Source organism: Salvia miltiorrhiza, chromosome 1 (assembly GCF_028751815.1).
Source record: "Salvia miltiorrhiza cultivar Shanhuang (shh) chromosome 1, IMPLAD_Smil_shh, whole genome shotgun sequence".
NCBI classification, from domain to species: Eukaryota; Viridiplantae; Streptophyta; class Magnoliopsida; order Lamiales; family Lamiaceae; genus Salvia; species Salvia miltiorrhiza.
In genome coordinates, this window is record NC_080387.1 from 62074983 (window position 1) to 62095318 (window position 20336).

Sequence of the window (20336 nt, forward strand, 5' to 3'; positions counted from 1 at the left end):
ATTCTTATTTTTCTCATGAATTCTTATTTTTCTCACAACTAATGTCCCACATTTCTTTTTAATCATACTCCACCTTGAATAAAGCCTATATAAATAATTATGTATAATAACTCATCCTACATATGTTTTTCACCTTGAATTTAATTTGGCTAATTAATTAATTAGTTAGCCAAATAAATAGTTATTTTTTTGAATCAAAATTTTAATTTAATTTGACTAATAATAATTCAGTGAATAACTAACTTTGTCAATTAATAGAAGTCTATATATTAAAACAATGAACTAATAAATTTTATTATGCATAAATTTTAATACGTTTATCATTGATAGAACACGCTTACAAAAATTAATTTATTTTACGTAAACTAATATACTATGATATATCTTATAGAGTGACAAAAAATGATGCGGGATCCAAATCGTATCATTTTATTTAGATTTTATAAGTATTTCCGCAAGATATATGCTTATTTATAGCTCTAGACGAGATGATTCTAAAAATTCACTTTTAGTCTTTCAAACTCCATATGAGATAATGTTAAAAAGTCAGAGGCATGGTCTATCAAACTTCATACAAGATGTACTCAAAACTCAATTTGGCTCCAAACAATATGATGCTCACAAATTAGAAGTGGTTTGTCAAGCTCCAAAAGAAATTATGCTCATAACTTAATTCCGACCTTTTAAGCTCCAAATGAGATAATGTTTAGCACTCAGCTTCGGTCCTTTAATCTCCAAATAAGTGATGCTTAGAACTCACCTCTGGTCTATCAAATTATGCACAAGATGATGCCCACAAGTCAATTATGATTTTTCAAGCTCCATACGAAATAATACTCACAAGTTAGTTATGTTCTTATGAGCTCCAGATTAGATGTTGCTCACAAGTCAATTTCATCTTTCAAGTTGCAGATGAAATGATACTCATAAGTCAAATGTCATATAACAAGCTTCGTATAAGATGGTGATTAGAAGTTCGACGTACAAAAGTCAACTGTGATATTTTGAGCTACAGATAAGATTATGATCAAAAGTCTTGTAAGGTTCAGATGAGATGATGTTCACATATAAGATGTGATCTTAAATTTTACATATCAATTTAAAAAAATTATACTCCTATAACATTAGTAAATCTTTCATATATACAATTAACAAGAAATATCCTATATCAATCATTCATCATATCCTATATCAAATATATCTAAATCTTTTTCTTCTTATTTTTCTAAAATCTCCAACCTCATATTAAATTTTTATGAAATTTCATCAATGAAAAATTTATATATAAAGGAAATCTATTTTAGCTCTCAACAAAAAATTATAGCTACTACATAGGCAAATTACAAATACACATTCATTGTCTTGGGGAACATGACATGACCCCTCTAAAAGTCCAACAGGTTCCATTTATAGTAAAGTAGGAGTACTATTTTAATCTCTTCTTCGACTGTATAAAAACAATATACTCCATTATATTATTGTAGAATTTATGTTTATAATTACTAACTATTAGCACGATAGAAATGTAAAAAGAATCAAGGCCACAATGAAATTTGCAATTTCCACGGATAACATTTTTATATAAATTTTACAATCTTCACACAACTTTACTAGCGTTGCGATTACAACACCAATTTCAAATTTTGTTTCTAGAAGACCCAAAATTCTTTCAACAGTAATGATGTCGATTTTGCAGTACACGTGGGAAAATGTCACTGTTTTTTTTTTTTTTGAATCAATTTCACTGAAAAATTAGGAGTACTATAATTACTAAAAAAAGGATAAATTTATTGAGTAATTTGGATTTATTTTTTTTAAATACGGTACTATTTGCGATAATGGTAACAACCCATTTAATAATTGGTACGACAAGATGAGGGGTCATTTTAAAAGAGAAGTAGACTTATTGAGGCCCATTGGTGGTTAATGGGCCATGTTTGCCACTTTTAAGCCCATGTGTGGAGGGGCTATCTATTACTTGCTTCGCAGTCTGACACGTGGACGCTTCCCCACAAAAGATATTTGCATCACCAATTATCTTATCTTTTTTATAAATTACTTAGTAGGTAACTTCGAATTTGGGATTCCTGTCCTTTTCATGTCGTGTATATGCTGCATGCGTGTCTGTGTGTGTGTTCTAAGTTTTGTTGTGTGAGTTTTCTTGAATGAAAAATATGTTATTAGAGATGGGACATTTGTTTGGACATGTGTTTAGACTTGGAAATTTGTTTGAGTGGTAGCCCATGTTATTATTCCATCATTTATTTAACCCATGTTTAGAAGGTGTATTAGTGTTGTTTTTTCTCGTATGACTTTACCATTATTATTTTTTAAGGAAGTATAATTAGAAAAATATATTAATCAATAATATAATATTATTATTAGTAGTATAAATAATATACTATTATTCTAAATAATTATTCCCTCAAAACAATATTTGTATAGAGCATCAATCATTCGAGGATAGTAAAATTTTATGAAATCATCATTTTAAATCAAACTGGATGAAATAATTTTAGTCAATTGTTATAATTCTTGTAATAGATAGTGTATTATTTTTTGCAATCACGACAAAATATATAATCGTGATTTTACTATACTTTTTTTTTTTACCGATTTTGAGCCACTCAACACGAAATCAGCAGCTTCACAACCTAAATATACTTTTTGAATATTATTGCAAGAAATATACGTAAACATCACCTTATTATTTCTCCAAATAATGCATGGAACCTCGAATCTATTTATTATTATTATTAATTTTTTTTTTGGGCAAAATAGGATCAACCGATTTTTTTTTATATTATATATAATGCATGTATATTGAGATGACTACATAGTCTACATTACAATCATCCTCAAAAAGCTGCCACTATATATATGCCGGAATTACATTATAGCATCAATTCGATAACGTATCAATTATTTTCACAGTTTATTTAAACTACAAACATTGCAATAAAATCACACTTACTAGCAAACTTTTAGTACATTATTTTCCCGTTTATATTGTAATTGTAATTTCTACATTTTTTGTTTTACAAAATTTTTTTGGAGCAAGTCTTGTGTACACTCAGGTGTACCATATAATTAGGTCATATCTGACCCGATTAGAAATAGATAATATATTTATAAAAATCCGCATTTTATTTACCATTAGAAACACTTAATTCAAGTGGTTTGAACCCGTGCCTCACATTCTTTTCAGTTTCTTTCTTTTCACTTTTTTTTTCTTTTCATTTTTTTCTTTTTTTTTCCTTTTCAGTTTTTATTTTATTTTATTATTTTACTGTAGTTTCCTTATTTTTTAGTTCTTTTTAATTTATTTTTTTTGGCAAATTTTTATTTTTTTTCTTTTAAAAATATAATTTTAATATATTAAAGATGTCATTTAATGATACTATTGTTCTTACTAAATTACACTATCTATATTAATAAATGATAGTACTATATTTATATTTGAATGACACTTTTAATTATGTACTAACGATATTATTTTTCTTATTAAATTATGCTATCTACATTAATTATTGATACTATATTTATATTTGAATGACACTTTTAATATATCTAAATAATATTATTTTTCTTACTCAATGACACTATCTGCACTAATAAGCTTTTTTCTTTGACACAATTTTTCTTAATAAAAAATATTATATGCATTAATAAATAACACTATAAGGCAATGGCACTATATATCATGTTATATAAATGACACTATTTTGTTTTATAGATAACACTATATGAAAATGACATTAAATGATACTATTATGTTCTATAAATGACACTATCGTGTTATATAAATGACATTATTCTGTTTTACAAATGACACTATCATGTTATATAAATAACACTATTATGTTCTAAAAATGACACTAACACTATTATAAAGAACACTTTTAAGTTCTACAAATAACACTAATATTATATAGAAATGACACTAACACTATCATGTTATATAAATAATACGATTGTGTTCTACAAATAATAATATATAGAAATGACACTAACACTATTATAAAGAACACTTTTCTGTTCTACAAATGCCACTAACACTATATAGTTCTACAAAAGACACTGTATGGAAATGACACTAACACTATCATAAATGACACTATATAGTTGTTACTCCCTCCGTCCCATTAGAATTGGCACACTTGTCTTTTTTGTTTGTCCCATTAAAATTGGCATTTTCCTAAAATATTATGTGGTCCCTACTTTCTCTACTCACAAAAAATAAATGGACCCTACCTACTTTACACTCTTAACCATTTATTCTTAATCTTCGTGCCCAACTCAAAAGTGTCAATTCTAGTGGGACGGAGGGAGTATAAAAATAACACTATATAGTTCTACAAATGACACTATATGGAAATGTTGTTAAATGACATTGAATGGAAATGACACTAACACTATCATAAATGACATTATATACTTGTTATAAAAATAACACTATATAGTTCTACAAATGACACTATATGGAAATGACACTAACACCACTATTATCTTATATAAATAACACCAACACTATTCTATTTTAAAAATAACACTATATAAATGACAATGTCGTGTTATAAAAATAACACTATATTATTCTACAAATGACACCATTACGCTATTATAAATGACATTGTATACTTGTTATAAAAATAATATTATTAACTTGTAAAAATGACACTATCATATTATATAAATAACACTATATAAATGACACTATCATATTGTAAAAATAACACTATATTATTCTACAAATGATATCATCTCATGCATCGAATACAAATATACAATATTGTTTCTATTGATATTTTTACCAACACTTTTCTAGCAGTGAGAATTCTATCAATTCCTCAAGAGGTCGAAGAGTTTATATCAGAAGACATTTGGGATATTAAAGATTTCATGTTCAATAAATTAAAGTTGGATGCTCATACTACAAGTTCAATTGTTTAAACGCGGGACTTGTTAATTAGGCTGCGGAATGTTATTACTTACCCCATGATATTTCATACATTAATATAAACTTTTTTCTCGAAAAAATATTAAGAAATTGATCTAATCATCTTTGTGATTATAAGTAAAAATTGGCACTAGACATCAAGTGAAAAAATTGGCACTAGACATCAAGTGAAAAATTGGCACTAGACATCAAGTGAAAAAAATATTAAGAAATTGATCTAATCCTAAAAATTACATAAAAAAAAACTTAAAAACATAATTAAAATTACATAAATTAAAATCCTACTCTAGATAAGTCCACACGCTTGAGCATTTATTGGAGCTGCATATCGAGCTCTTTCTCCTTAAGCTCTTTCTCCTTCTCCTTGAGCTCGTTCTTCTTGGCGTACTTGACGGTGATTTTTTTCAAGTTCTGGTTGGACCGCTCCAATGCCTCTTTGTATTCCGATGGTTGCTCAGAGCTTGCCGCCTTCCCCTTCCCCTTTGCCTTCGCCGCCGCCTTCGCCGCCTTGTTCCCAATCGACCGGGAAGACGAGATCTCCTCGCCCGACGCCGAGGTGGTGAAGCCGCCATCCTCTGTAGTCTTTGTCCTCTTGGAGGAATGCACGTCTCCCTCGAGGTACATCGACTTGAACTTGTGGTTGACACGGAGAATTTTCCACGCGTTCCAATAGTTGAAGGCAGCTTTATTTGGGCTCCGACTTTTGAAGAGGATTTGGGCCTTGTTACGGAGCATATTGTCAGAATGGCCGGAAGGCCACTGGGTGCGCATCTCCACCCAAATACTCTCCCAGAGTCGCACATCTTGGCTCACTCGGGTCCAGTGCCCTTGAATTTGGCGGTGCTTGAGGTTGGCGCCGATAAGGGGGTTGACATGGTCGACAATCCGTGTCCAGTACGCTTTCCCATTTTGATCGGTCCCATGGATGGCGTCGTTGGTCTCCTCCGTCCAAATTTGGACGATGAGGTACGTCTCCTCGAGGGTGTAGGTATGACAGATAGTCCTTCCTTCCTCCGCCGCCGCCGCCTTGTCATGCTTGATCTTGTAGGCGATTTCCTTCCTCCGGCTGCCTTTCTTCGATTTGGCGGCACTAGGGGCTGCCGGTGGCTCTCCTCCTCGCCGGTTGGAGGATCATCCCCCAAGTTACATCCCTCCATATCGGGATGATAATCGCCGGAGAGATCGAGGCACCAATTTAGATCATAGTAGTTTGGGTTGTGTGGATCCATGGAAATTGTAGAGAGAGGAAGAAGATAGAAAGTTGAAGGAAGAAAGTGAGAAAGAAGAAAAAGGAAAAGAATAGATAAAGAGGAGAAAAAAGGAAAAAAAATATATCAAACGGTAAAAAAGGACCGCAATTCAAGACAGTCAAAACTGCCACATTTTCAAATTTCGATTTTTTTTATATGACGCGTGTAGAACACGCGCCGAATTTCGAAGCATATCGGGCATACACGATAGAACGTGTAGCCCTCGTGTAAGGGGAGGCTGCAACGCCTTACACGATCTCCCCTCTACTCGAATATAGAGGATCGTATAATGCGTTGCGGATGCCGTTAATATTACATGTTTCATATCAATATGTATAACATCGATCTTTTGGTTTTTGAAGATATATGTCCACACTTGTTTAGTGCACTTCAAGATACACCACACTTTAATGATTTACTTTATGCTCTAAATACACTTGATACGTTAAATTTGCATTAACTTTAATACAAACGTGGTATATAAATGAGGTGGGGGCGCAGAGTTTCACTTTCAGCTTTCACCTTATCCATAAAGTTATGTTAATCGAGTTGTTGCCACAACTTGATTTAACTCACAAATCAATAGTAGTCAAATAGAACGTGAAGAATGATATGCAATTATGCACTATAACTTTGCTCGACTAAACTTGTTTAGGCAAAGTCATGTATATATATATATATATGTGTGAATTCAAACCTGCTGAATAGACCAATAGTAACGTAAGATATATGGATTTTATTATTATACTAGTGTATTACCCGTCGAAATTCGACGGGTATATATTTTCTTGTAATTTATATATTTTATGTTATTCTTATGATAATTATATAAAATAAATTTTTATATAAATTATTTATATAATTAATTAAATTAGTAATACATTTTAAATTATATTAATCTCGACAACTTTTAGCAATTAAATTATTAATTTTGTTGAGATCATAAAAATACCCATTAGTTTTCATATGAAATTTTATAAAAAGTTGACGCGTAAGGAAAAAAAAAATTAGAAATACATATAAATTTGACATTGGTATGATGGAGGATTGATTTGTTGCATTTGTTGTTACAAGATTTATTAATTTTGTTTAATTTTTTTTATTTTGCTATTTGACCATAATTTTATATGGAGTTTGAAAAATCATAATTGAATTGTGAGTATCATATAATTCTGAACTTCTAAAAGCATAACTAATTATGAAAATAATCTCGCCTGATATTTAAAAGACCATAACTGATTTATCGAACATCGTATTATTTGGAGTTTTAAGACCAACCAAGTTGTGGGCATCATCTCGTCGCAAACTTGACAGATCAGATCTCTAATTTCTGAGCATCATCTTGTCTGAAACTTGAAAGAGAATTATCTCGTCTAAAACTTGAAAGAGCATCATCTCGTCTGGAGTTTTGAGCATCATCTCATTTAAAGTTTGAGAGAGCATCATCAAACATGAAATTATATTCAACCATGACTCAAATTGTCAACTATCTAACAAACATAACTCTAACAATTTAGATATTTTATTTATATATGTAATTTTATTAGTTCAAACTTTAGAGATAAAGGAAAGAGAAAAGTTCATAAAGCAGTAAAAGAGAGAGTGTGTGCTTTATTTCACCATCGTAGGTATTTATAGGCATTACAGTCGGGGTAAAGTAGTAAATTCGTTTGGTCATCTATTCCGCATGCTCGCCATTAAACTAATTAAGGCTATTATTAGATTATAACTTGTCAGGTCGTTGTCCCCTAATTACAGAGCTGGATTCTATCCTCATCATCCCGGTAATTTTGACATTTTCGTTTGGCATTGACACTTTCGAAGCAAGGCTCAAGCCAATCTTACACGCATGATTGATCTTTGCATTTTGGAGATTGAGCTTGTTTTCCACAAGTTGAAATTTTTCTATCATTGTTATTTGCCCTTCTTTGAGTAAAGGCAAAAAGTTACTCTTGTAGCTTGCAGAGATGGAAGCCTGGATTTTATCACCCTACATAAGAAGAAAGCTTCATTTTAGAACCACGTTTACTAGGCCATTGGAATGACAGTGAATTTACACTAAAATTTTACCCATTCGTCGACTACAATAATTTCTATGCCTTCTTTGCCTGACATGTCCTTTTGAATCCACAAGCGTAGGATTCTGACAGTTACAGTTTTATTTCTCATTTTATCGTCGAGGGCACTTAAGCGTATACATCCATTAGTCGTCGACATGTGGACAGCTATAAAAAAAAGTCATAAACCAATTAATATTCGATGAAATGCAATCTATCAACAAATTCATCAGCAACACAATAAAAAACAACTAGTATAAATATTTCAATCACCAAATTCATCAGCAACACAATCTAACACAAAATGTATAACAAACACCAACACAATATAACAATGCCAAACAAATCAAGTTTTGTAAAATCTGACTTATATTCTTAGGCATTTTATCAAACAACTGGTATGATATACATATATCATATATGTTTAAATAAAAGGAAAGATTTACATTTACATCTATAGTATATTCATAGTATATATTACTACACGCTATAATACCCATCAGATCCTCCCCCCCGGATACGGTTGCAATGTTGAATCTGCGATAGAAAAATGCCCTAAGTGCCCCTCTGTGTTTTCATTCAAAATCGATTGTAGATGGGTTTATATGTTTTGCCTTCCCGACGCTACCGGAGAAGCCGGAGGTGAGGAAGACAATGGTTTTTTTAGCGGGAATTTGGAGAAATTTGGGGGGACTGAATTGTTGGCGACTGAGGAAGAATTTTTGCCAGAAATTGAGGAAGAAATTTTACCAGTAAACATGATTTTGATTCCATTTTTACAATGATTCCTTCTATTTAAAAGTGCACCGGTTAATTGCTAATTGGAAATTTGGGGATATGATGTTTGGATCTAACACCAGACATCCGATGGGACAAGATACTAAGTTTGACATTAAATTTCCTAAATTTGGGAGCTCGGAAGCTCCAGAGCAGCGGAGTCGAAGCTCCAAAGCAGAGAGATCGAAGCTCCAGAGCAGCGGAGTCGAAGCTCCAGAGCAGAGGGATCGAAGCTCCAGAGCAGCGGAGTCGAAGCTCCAGAGCAGCGGGATCGAAGCTTCAGAGCAGAGAAGTCGACACTCCAGTGCAGCGGAGCCGAGTCTCCAGTGCAGCAAACAAAATGTATAACAAACACCAACACAATATAACAATACCAAACAAATCAAGTTTAGTAAAATCTCACTTATATTCTTAGGCATTTTATCAAACAACTGGTGAGCAATACCATATCATATATAACAAACACCAACACAATATAACAATGCCGGGTCAAATCAAGTTTTGTAAAATCTCACTTATATTCTTAGGCATTTTATCAAACAACTGGTGAGCAATACCATATCATATATGATAAAATAAAAGGAAAGATTTACATTTACATAACTTTAAATCATGGGAATGGTTGTTCCTAACCTCTGTTCTGGCTGTTCATAACCTCTATTCTGACAACGGGACAACGCACCTTATAACGATCGAACGGCCGTTGCCAACACCCGGTGAGCGGCGGATTTGTGAAGTTTCAACAACCGGTGAGCTGCGGATTTGTGAAGTTTTTTGAAAATCAGTGGTTATTAAAATAAAAGAATCGAACATGGTAAAAAATAAATCTTTCCGACAATGTTTTATAGTGAATTTCTGACTTGATTGTAGTGAAACGTCACTGAGATTGAGAGAATTTTTAGGGGAGTAGATGAAAAAAAAAATGAATCAGATTGGCTGAGATTGAGAGAATTTTTAGAAGAGTAGATGAAAAAAATGAATGAAATTGGTATGAATGAAGCACAAACGCCGCTTGCTTGAAATTAAGCTTATGAACCCTTCACAGAAAGTACTACCGTGATTGAGGCAGTAAACGGCTGGGTGAATTGGTAGTCAACGCTCCAGCCTCCAAGCAAAAAGAGAGAATATAACCTAAAGCGTGTAATATGAATTCTATATATATGCCACGTAGGCTAAGGAATTTGAAAAGAAGTGATTTGAGGGCTGCCACATAGGATAAGCTTAATCGTATTATAGAAGAGATGAATATGAATTTATGATTATTATTTTTGATGGGAGATATACGGTTCCTTTTTTTTTTTTTGAGTGTGTTTTTGATGGTAGGTAAGTGGAGTTCCATCTCGACTCCAATGGCAATTTATTTAGTCTCAATTTATCCATAAAATATATATCCAATCAACTAGTGTGAAATAAGAAATTGCTCTATTAAATAGTCCCTCCGTCCCGGCCAAGACGCTACATTTATTTTTCGGCACAAGATTTAAGGAGTTGTAGATTAATGTTTTTAAGTGTGTAATAATAGAGTGATAAAGTACGAGAGAGAAAGTAATAAAGTGATAAAGTAAGAAAGAGAAGGTAATAAAGTGATAAAGTAGGAGAGAGAATGTAATAAAGGAATACTTAATAGTGTTAATTAAGTGTTTAAAATCTCTTATTTTTGCCAAATATAGAAATGTAGCATCTTCGTTGGGACGACCCGGAAAGGAATATGTAGCATCTTGGGCGGGACGGAGGGAGTAGTTGCTTGCAAATTATAGATATGCGAGTAATCATCGAGCATCGTTTGTCAGCATCTATTATTGAATACTGATGACGTGTAATTTATGTTAGTAGTATTTTATTTTTTCTGTTATTCGAGAGAAAGGTATCTATGATATAAGGTTAATTGCATGTAAATATATTAGTTTTAATCAATTTTTTTTAATGTATATTTAAAAGAATTTAATAAAATAAACTAATTTTATTAGTTATTCAATTTTGATTTCGATTTTATTTTTCCTAAATTTAAAAATGACATGGCGTCTATATGACTCACCGAAAATGACATGGCATCTACATGACGTCTATGTGGCTCATCAGAGTCAAAATTGAATAACTAAATAAGTTAGTCTATTTTATTAAACTTTTTTAAGTACGCATCAAAAATGAATTTTGGCCAAAGTTGATGCATTTACATACAATTAACCCAATGATATAATGAATACAATCATTAAATATAATTTTATGCAAATTACATAAATATTAACACTATTTATTTTTCCTCTATAACTTCAAAGGGATGAATAAATTAATTAATAAGACTTTGATTTTTTTTTTATGTATTTTAATGTTTGATAATTGTAGGAGAAAAAATAATACTCTCTTTGTCTCAAAAAAATAGTCCTAAATGTGGACGGTACAAGTTTTAATAAAATAATTATTGTATTGTATTTAAAAGTAGCGTTTATAATGATAATTAATTGTATTGTGAGTGGAGAATGAGGCCCACCATGTGATAGAAAGTTATCAAAAATGGAAAGAAACTAATTTTTGTGAACATCCCAAAATGGTAAAAAGAGACTATTTTTTGTGGATGAATGGAGTATAAAATATAGAAAAAAAATACTAAGGCAAATTGCATATAATCGATCTAAAAAATATATACATTACAGATATTCTGGGATACAAAATAATGCGTGAGTAAATAATTATATAAATTAGTAAGCTCACTACAAAAAACATCGAAATCAAACGATATTTTTAAATAAATAAATAAAAATATTAAACAAAATCACAGTATAAATAAATACAAAATATATTTTAAAAATAAAAATAATCCACATCAAATACTTAATAAAATCTAATTTGAAAATATAAATTTTCAACTTTGTACAAAGTGTAATGATAATTACAGTTATTAAATAATTTTAAATTATTTGATAATGAAAATTTGCACAACACATGATTATTATAGAGTATTATGCTTAATAATAAATAAATAAATATTTTCATACACAAACATAAATAAAAAGTTGTAAATTTAATTGAAGAGATTTAAATTTTTCATAACTTATTCGTTTTAAATTTATTTTTTTATGATTTTATATTATATTAAAGATATTGTCATGAACTTAAATTTAAAATGCATATTTAATATTTTTTATTAATCAAATTTTACAATGTTTAAATAATAATTAAAATAAAATAGAAAGAGAAGAGATAAAAAAAATTAATACGAAAAAAATAATAAATAAATTAGTGAGAGGAAAAAGAAAAAGAGGGAAAAAAAACTCCAATTTTATTATATAGATATGGATCAAGATCATAAGACAATAATAACGAAGAAAATTCTATAATTAACAGCAATTAAAAGTCGTTAGTGATCCAAAATCGCGTTCAGCAATTAACACGAGCTCTCATTCCCTCGCTCAAGTTTTTCGTAAACATGGCGCCAGCTGACTGAAACTTGGTTTCGTTGGAAGAAAAACCCTAATTCTGGGATTTCTGCAAAAATCGGTGAAGAAAAATCAGAGTAGATGGTTTCTTTTGCTTTTATGTCAGCTAAAGTTCTTAGCTCCAATCCATTCTCCACCAATCGCCTCTCATATCTCCTGTCGTCTAGACTTCAGGTATTTGTATATGTAATCCATGATTATGTAATTATCTTTTGTTTTTTCTCTGAAAGGAATATCTTTGGTAGATTTTATGAGTTTCTGTTTGAACTTTTTTGTTTCCTTGTAGAACTTGATTATTTAGCTTTGCTCGTTGTTGCCAATTTATGATTTTTTATTTCATTGTATGTTTTCAGAGTTCTTTTTCTTGGAGAAGAACGCAGTGTTCAAATGCGCTGCCAACAGGTATACACATGTGCTCTCTCTCTCTCTGGTTTAATTTGTTGATATTTAATTAGCATTGCAATTGTTTCTATTTTTTATGGTTACTCTTGTGTGGCATTATGCTTCACTTATGTCTTCTTGTTGTCAGTTGAAGTTTCGGAATTTGCATATGATGATCATATCCAGGATGATTCCAAGGTGTCAGAGAAAGATGCCGCCTTGCGCATGGCTCTGTCGAAGCTTTCAGGGGAATTTGGTAAAGAATCAATGCTGTCATTGCAGCGCTTCTTTGGTGCCAGACGTGCCTCGGTGATATCCACAGGCTCATTGAGGCTGGATCAGGCTCTTGGTGTAGGAGGGCTGCCGAAGGTCTGTTTATAAAATAGTTGTATTTTTTCCGCTTTTCGTTTGTTTTACATGTTTTATTTCAGAAGTGTTTTCCGGTGATATTAGCCTTAATTTCCTCTTTCTGCGCAGCTTTTATAGCTTGTTCTGTGTCTTTGCATCACAGTGGTATATATTTATTCCTGAAATCGGTATATTGGATGAGTCAGAGTTACACTCCTCATCGCTTTTTCATGTGTGGTGGTAAGTGAATGCCGTTGACAGATCTTGTTGCTTTTATCAGGGAAGGATGGTTGAGATTTATGGGCAAGAAGCTTCAGGGAAGACAACACTTGCGCTGCATGTTATTAGGGAGGCTCAAAAGCTTGGAGGTGCTCAAGATCCTATGTCCTCAGTTATTGAGTAAAAGACTTATAGTCTAAGACTATATGGAGAGATGCTTATATTCCTAAAACTAAAATAAAATTTAGACTTCAGATAGTCATTTAAACTGGCGAAACAAGAGAAGAAAGAAACATAAGAAGAAAGTATTTTTGAATTTACTTGGGCTTAGACTTTTGATTCTCAAATGTCTCTTTTGTGTTGTGGTATAATGTAATAGAATCTTTTTGAAGTATTGTCAATTTGATAATCTTCTGATCATAATAGTCTCAGTTACATGCCAAGCGCTTCCATATTATTTAGAAACTGATTTATTCCTTTGATAGGTTACTGTGCTTATCTTGATGTGGAGAACGCGATGTGCCCATCACTTGCAGAATCGATAGGTGTAAATAAAGACAGTCTCCTTATTGCACAGCCAGATTCTGCTGAAAATCTGCTAAGTGTGGTGGATACATTGACAAAGAGTGGATCTGTTTCTGTAATTGTTGTTGACAGTGTATGTATCGGCAACCTTTCCTACTTCCTAAGTAGTTTCTTCTGATCTATTTTGTCTTGAAATGAAAAATTAAAGACATGCGTAATATGATGAGTGGTTTATCTTTGTTGATGGTAGGATTGTTATTTTCTTGCAATGTGAAAGAAGAGGAAAACGTGTGCAACTGTCATATTGCCATATGTTAATTTGTTTTGGTGATTGCATGTGAATTGTTTGCTGATTAAGGCAGAACACATCTGACATTAGAACAACAAAGATATCTGTTATAGTTATGCTGATTGCAAACTTTTGCATGCAGACTTGGTGGAAAAAGAGGTTCAGGTTTGTCTGTCTGTTTGTTGGTTGATGATCGTGTTGATGAAACTTGAGTATTTTATTGTGAAGTTTGATCGGCTGTTTGTGCTAATGTTACATCAAACTTCAGATACACAATTTCTCCGTGTCCTGTTAGGATGGATTCTTCTGTGTTTGGAATATTCTCTTTTGATTAATCATGTTACTTTCTTCTCATTCTTTTCCCAGTTCAACTTTATGGTCAGCAGTGATTGGTTGAGCTAGCTGAATTTCGAATGTTCCCTTATTTTCCTACCTTCATGTTCAGTCATAATAATTCATGCTCGATAATGCAGGTTGCCGCTCTTGTTCCTCAACGTGAAGTTGATGGTGTAGAATGTGGTCCCTATAGAGATCTACAAGCAAAAATTATGACACAAGCACTACGGAAAATCCATTATTCTCAGTGCAATTCCAATACTCTTATTATATTCATCAATCAGGTTAGCATCTAGTTGCTGAAAACTTCATTTTCTGACGTGTACCGTGCTTTAGTGACCAACTGTACCGTGCTTTAGTGACCAACTCGCTCTGGTCCTTATAGGTAAGAAAAAAATTGAAATTAGTCGAAGGCTCTGTTCGTGCAGAAGAAGTAACATGTGGTGGAAATGCCTTGAAATTTTATGCTGCAATGAGGTTGAAAATTAGCAGAAAGGGGTTGCTGATGAAAAATGATAAGGTGATATCATAGTGATACCAGATTTGCAGCTCGTTTCTTCTTGATAATCTGATTATCTATGAAAATGTATTTTCTTCACAAGTCTTTGAATCTCTGGATTTTCAACTTACATGTTAACAAGAAACTTAAGCTAAACATATCCAGGGGCATTGACCGCAAGTTTCAAATGAGTTGTTTTTTGCTCCTATCTATTATTTTTTTTCGTTTTCAGAAGAACACGTATCACTTATCCTATATTTCTCTGCTGCCAGGCTACCGGTCTTGAAATATGCGTGCAAGTTGTCAAAAACAAGCTAGCACCTTCAAATGCAAAAGCTGAATTGAGTATAAACTTTGGGAAAGGAATCTGCCGTGATTCAGAGGCCTTGGATCTAGCTTGTGAGCATGGCGTCATCGTGAAAGATAGATGCCTTTACTTCATAGGAGGAAAAATCCTGCAAAGCAGAGAGGAAGTTTTGAGGTATCTGGCATCAAATGAGGAGGCTTTGGATGATATAATCAAAACCTTAAGGTGCTATTTGTTCGATAGATGAATTGCCCGAGGATACCATTGATTCGACAAATCTCTCGTGAAATGCAAATAATTCGTTGCTGCTTCTGTAAATATACTCTTGACTCGGCTCCAATTTCTGAGTTTTTTTCTATTGTATCGCACTTAGCTGAAATGAGATACTAGTAGAATGCCAGGGGGGAAATTGTGTATTTAGGCTGCTAGCTTTTTCTCTATGTACGCTTTCAACATTTTATTCAACCTTAAAATTCAAACATTTTTTGTTTTCAGATGATTCCTGTGCACCAGTTTGTAAATTTTATCAAAATTGCTCAACAATCTTGTCTTCCTTCCGGTGAGAGACGGGCTGGTTTCTTTTTCGTGCTCGTGTAGATACCGTGGCTCGCAATGCAGAAATACTAAGCAAATAACGCAGAAACCATACTGTCAGAAACTGGTTGGCCTGCCATAATTTTTAACAACAATTTGGTTCAGCAATGTTGATCTTGATTGTTTCAAGAAGAAGAAGAAGATACACACTGCAACGGGGAAAAACTGCACCAAAATCTTGAGTTTACAAGCTCGAAGATACAAGGAGGAAATCGCGGTGACATGCACATTATGTACAAGATTGGAGAAAAGCTGAATCATTGCTCTCAGTTATGTGTTCCAAAATTAGAAGAAATGTGCTGAGAAATGCTGTTCCGCTTGCTACTTGTGTTGATCTTGTCATTGAAGGAGCTCCATGAAAACGTCCTGAGGCTGTAGGGAGAGTGATCACCCGAGTACGTCTCACACAGCCTCAGCCTCTGCTTGGGTGTGCTCAGTGACCTCGACCTGGCCTTGGCAGACTCGGTGGCAGCCATGTATGCAGGGAAGATGGGGGAACTAGGCAACGATCCATCATCCCCGATTGACCTATGTTTCACGTGGCAGAAAGATCTCCTCGGCTGTGAAAACGGTGAGTTCACCTCCTCCATTCTTTCATTCTTGCATGCACTTCTCAACCTCAGCTGTCCAAGTCTACTTGCATCAACTGTTTTGAGCTTCTCCGGCTCGAGTTCGAGGTATTGATCGAACCTGCTGCTCTTTCTGCTCATTAATTCTTGCAGGCTTTCATCATTTCTCCTCTCCTACAAAAAAGGAAAAAAGTTAGTTTGATCAAATTCTATGTGATGAATATTAGAAGCATTGAATTTTAGCATACCCGATGTGAAAATGAGTACTGCTTCATGCGTTCCCTTCTAGCAATAGCTTCTTGCTTCTGTAGATACAATGCTTCCACACTATCCTTTGAGATCAAGCTCAGATCCCACGTCCTCTGCGTGCTGCATCGGAGCTGCCCCCACACGAATAAAAAAATGCGATAAATCTTTCCACAAACCCATCTCAACATTCAATCAGCACTAGTTTTCAATGTCATAGTTTCCTAATCAAATTCATCATATTACTAGAGCTTTGAGTAGTGAACTTGAATTCGTCATATGTGCTTGTCTACGTAGTCTTTTATAGTTCGTTAGAATGCAACCAAACCAGAGACAGCTTACTCTCATCTCTTCAGACTTGATCCCTTCCTTTCTGCCAAGACTATGCCTACTCTCACTCTGGCTGAGGCACTCAAGCAGGGTTGGCACTCTCTTCTTCTCAGCTCGCGGCTTCTTTAAATCTGCAAGAAAAGCCATGGACGACAGCTTTCTAACCACGCTACGCCTCACCAGCTCCCCCCTAATCACTGCTTGAAGCTTCACAAGGCCTCTCAGAGCACTCAAAGCCTTCCTAGCCTGCACAAAGGCGCCGTTGAAAACATAAAAAAAAAGCTGATGTTGAAGAGCTGAAAATGGAGTGAATTCTTGCATCAGAAAACTCACAAGATGGCCCCTATAAGTACTCTGGATTCTGATGGCGGCAGCGTGCTGGCTTCTGAGCCGGTGGCTGTGTGGGGCGCTGGTGAGGCGGACAACCTCCGCGGCTGCGTTGGCTGCAGCCACAGCGGCGTCTGCTGCTGCCGCCGTGGCAATGGCGACAGCTAATGCATGCTTCCTCTGCTCTTCTGTTGCATGACTCAGTGCTTTCTCAGGAGCTTCCTCAATTGCAGGATAGTGTCTGAATTTGAATCTTTTGAATATCCATCTCCATTTCTTAGATTTCTATGAGAATTGTTAGTCAAAAGAGTTCCAAAAAAATGAATATGATCAATGTTTAGTATAAGTAGTTTACCTCTTCAGATTTTGGTTTTGGCTCAGGAATGAAGAACCTCTTCACATAAGTGAGCCAACACTTTTTCTTTCCCATGTTTGGTTTATTAATGTTCTCCAAAATTGAAGAAATTCAAATCTCATTCTACAGATTTTTCTGCTGCCATTTTCAGGGAAGACCAGATTCAAGAAAATTGGATTTGAAGCATGCAGAGAAAAGGGGTGAGAAAATCAATTTATATAGCCATGCATGTTGATAAAATATCCAAACATTTTGTTTGAGTATCATTCTTGAATGATGATGGTACAAAATGGCTTGCTTTTCTTGCTTTCCTGTTTTTAAGCTTTCATGTACAGCAATTTGTTTAGTTATGCTTTGAAAAGCATATCATGTGCTGATTGAGAGTGATTGGGAAAGCAACTTTAGAAAAACAAATGGGGGTAGAAGGTGGGTGGGTGGGGGGTATGTTATCTATTGATCTTTCAATTATCAAGAATTTGTGAGTACAATTTTGGGGTGACTTGGGATGAAGTGTGTTTTAACATCATATTAACCTTAATCTTTCCCATTTATTTTGAATCGACGACATCTATACGCTACGTATATATTGATGATGTCATTATTTTAAATCGATGACATCTATACGTTAAATATATATTGATGATGTCATTGTATACATGCTAGTATTTGTTTATTGATAGTATTGAAATAGGAGAGGCGCATTATTTTGGAACAGAACAGAAGATCTCATCTCGTACCCTATCTTTGCCTGTGGGCCCCTTTCTTCCCTAATTGTCATTTTCACAACGGCCTGCCTACTGACCACTTCCAAATGTCTGTTTGCAGATTAGCCTTTCAGTTATTGTTTTTATCTTGTAAGATTTAGCATTATGCATTTCTCATTAATATTATTAATAATATCTATTCAGGCAGGAATTTTTCAATATTTGTGTGCTTACTAAATTTCAACCATTCTTCTCCACATTCAGTGGCATTGATGCTTCAGGAAAATTTCAACACCTAAACATATGCACAAAACTCAAACTCATTAAAATAAAATAAACCAATTTGCCGACATCAAAAATATTATATTAGTTTGTTGTCTACGAGCTTGCATAAGAGTGGAATATATATTAGCAGTTGATAGTTTCTCCCACCGTATTCAATGTTTGCTTGGAAGATTTTATTGCACTTATTTCTTGTACTAAAAGTATACTTAGCTTCTAGTCCTAGTATTAGTATAGACCAAAACTTTACCGTACCGCCATTAAAACACAACGTCACAATAAAACAAACCATTTCAAGAAAGCCCTTGTGCTTCATAGTACTTGTTTCCAATTGAACCCACTAACACAATTTATCACCAAAAAATAAAATAAAATTGCAGTTTAATAATAAATGCTGAATTTTCAAACACATCGTCAAGATTCTTTTATTCATTTTTTCTAGATTCTAACTCTATCTAATTTATGATAACTTAAATAAGTCTGATAATTCGTCTCAATAAAAAAAAATGAGTCTGATAATTGAACTATAACTACTTACACTATAAATTCATGGAAGAAATGCAAAAGTTTGTATAATTACCTACTACAATATTTTTTAATTGTTTTTATTTTAAATTAGGGCATAAGTGAACTTGATTAGACAACGGTAGACTATATATATATATATGTTCATACTACGCTGTTTCTAATTGTACATGCCCGGTAAATAGTTTGGACGGTCGTAATTTGTTTTAAACAATATTTTATCAGTTTTTAATACAATATTTTGTCACTTGAACATTGATAATTTTACACTCTGTAATCTAAAGTATTTTGTATTATGGTTACAATGAATTCTTTTTTCATGCTAATATTACTTTCCCGCTCCGTGTCGTGGTCCATTCAAACACACATAAATAAATAAATGGAGGATTATAAAAACACAAACAACTATTCGTAGTACTAAATAAAAAGAAAGAAAGAGCAAAAGAGGAATTTGACTTTTTAGCTGTTGATATGGCCCATTAAGAGTAATCAAGTGTTCAAGTTTGGCTTAGATTATTATGGATTAGGTAAGATTTTTGGAAAGTATGCTTAATTCTCAATACAAACTAACCTGTCAACGTCGGCTTTACTAGAAAATTATAGTAATGGTTTTTCTTGTTATAATCAATATTTCATTTTATTGTAATTTTTTTACGAGTGAAATGAGACGTACTCGAAAATATTTACTTGGGATAAAGGAATTAATGATCGGTATAATTAATGCCTTCGTTTGACCTCTTACTATTTTTGTTAAAGTCTTCCCTAAACTTCAAATAAAGTCCGACCACTTAAAAGTTTTTTGACTTGAAAGATGTATCCATATTTGAAAATACAATAATCTGCAAAAAAAAAAAACAAATGAAGTTTGAAGTGAACAGTTTGAATCATTTAGCTAGTGTGAGAGATAGGGATGGCAATGGGCCGGATTTGGACCGGATCCTGCTTGGTCCAGATCCAGATCCATGTTTTTTTACTTAGATCCAGATCCGATCCAGATCCATTGGATCCAAAAAAATGGGATC

The 20336-nt window shown here is 33.3% G+C and overlaps 3 protein-coding genes across 7 annotated transcripts in view; 1 reads left to right on the forward strand and 2 right to left on the reverse strand.

Annotated features, from left to right (window-relative positions):
• Window positions 1–20336, reverse strand: part of LOC131001622 (H/ACA ribonucleoprotein complex subunit 4) — an 806367-nt gene that overhangs the window by 603739 nt on the left and 182292 nt on the right. The gene's annotated exons all lie outside the window — the stretch shown is intronic.
• On the forward strand, window positions 12409–15923 carry LOC131001985 (DNA repair protein recA homolog 2, mitochondrial). 3 transcript variants are annotated; one of them, XM_057928667.1, is made up of 9 exons: window positions 12409–12652; window positions 12832–12880; window positions 13008–13228; window positions 13488–13575; window positions 13912–14084; window positions 14714–14860; window positions 14962–15096; window positions 15348–15607; window positions 15878–15923. In XM_057928667.1, the coding sequence occupies exons 1-9, from the start codon at window positions 12560–12562 to the stop codon at window positions 15879–15881; spliced, it is 1170 nt and encodes a 389-aa protein (XP_057784650.1). In that variant the 5' UTR covers window positions 12409–12559; the 3' UTR covers window positions 15882–15923. The 3 variants fall into 3 exon arrangements, 2 of the variants coding, with proteins under 2 accessions (XP_057784650.1, XP_057784641.1); XR_009094095.1 differs by having other exon boundaries at window positions 12410–12652; window positions 15348–15695; XM_057928658.1 differs by lacking the exon at window positions 15878–15923 and having other exon boundaries at window positions 12411–12652; window positions 15348–15876.
• LOC131001973 (protein IQ-DOMAIN 12) lies at window positions 16029–18325 on the reverse strand. 2 transcript variants are annotated; one of them, XM_057928647.1, is made up of 5 exons: window positions 17804–18325; window positions 17455–17724; window positions 17134–17367; window positions 16794–16925; window positions 16029–16719 (listed from the first exon to the last, which is right to left on the reverse strand). In XM_057928647.1, exons 1-5 carry the CDS (start codon window positions 17876–17878, stop codon window positions 16243–16245), a joined length of 1188 nt encoding a protein of 395 aa, XP_057784630.1. In that variant the 5' UTR covers window positions 17879–18325; the 3' UTR covers window positions 16029–16242. The 2 variants fall into 2 exon arrangements, with proteins under 2 accessions (XP_057784630.1, XP_057784623.1); XM_057928640.1 differs by having other exon boundaries at window positions 17455–17733; window positions 17804–18197.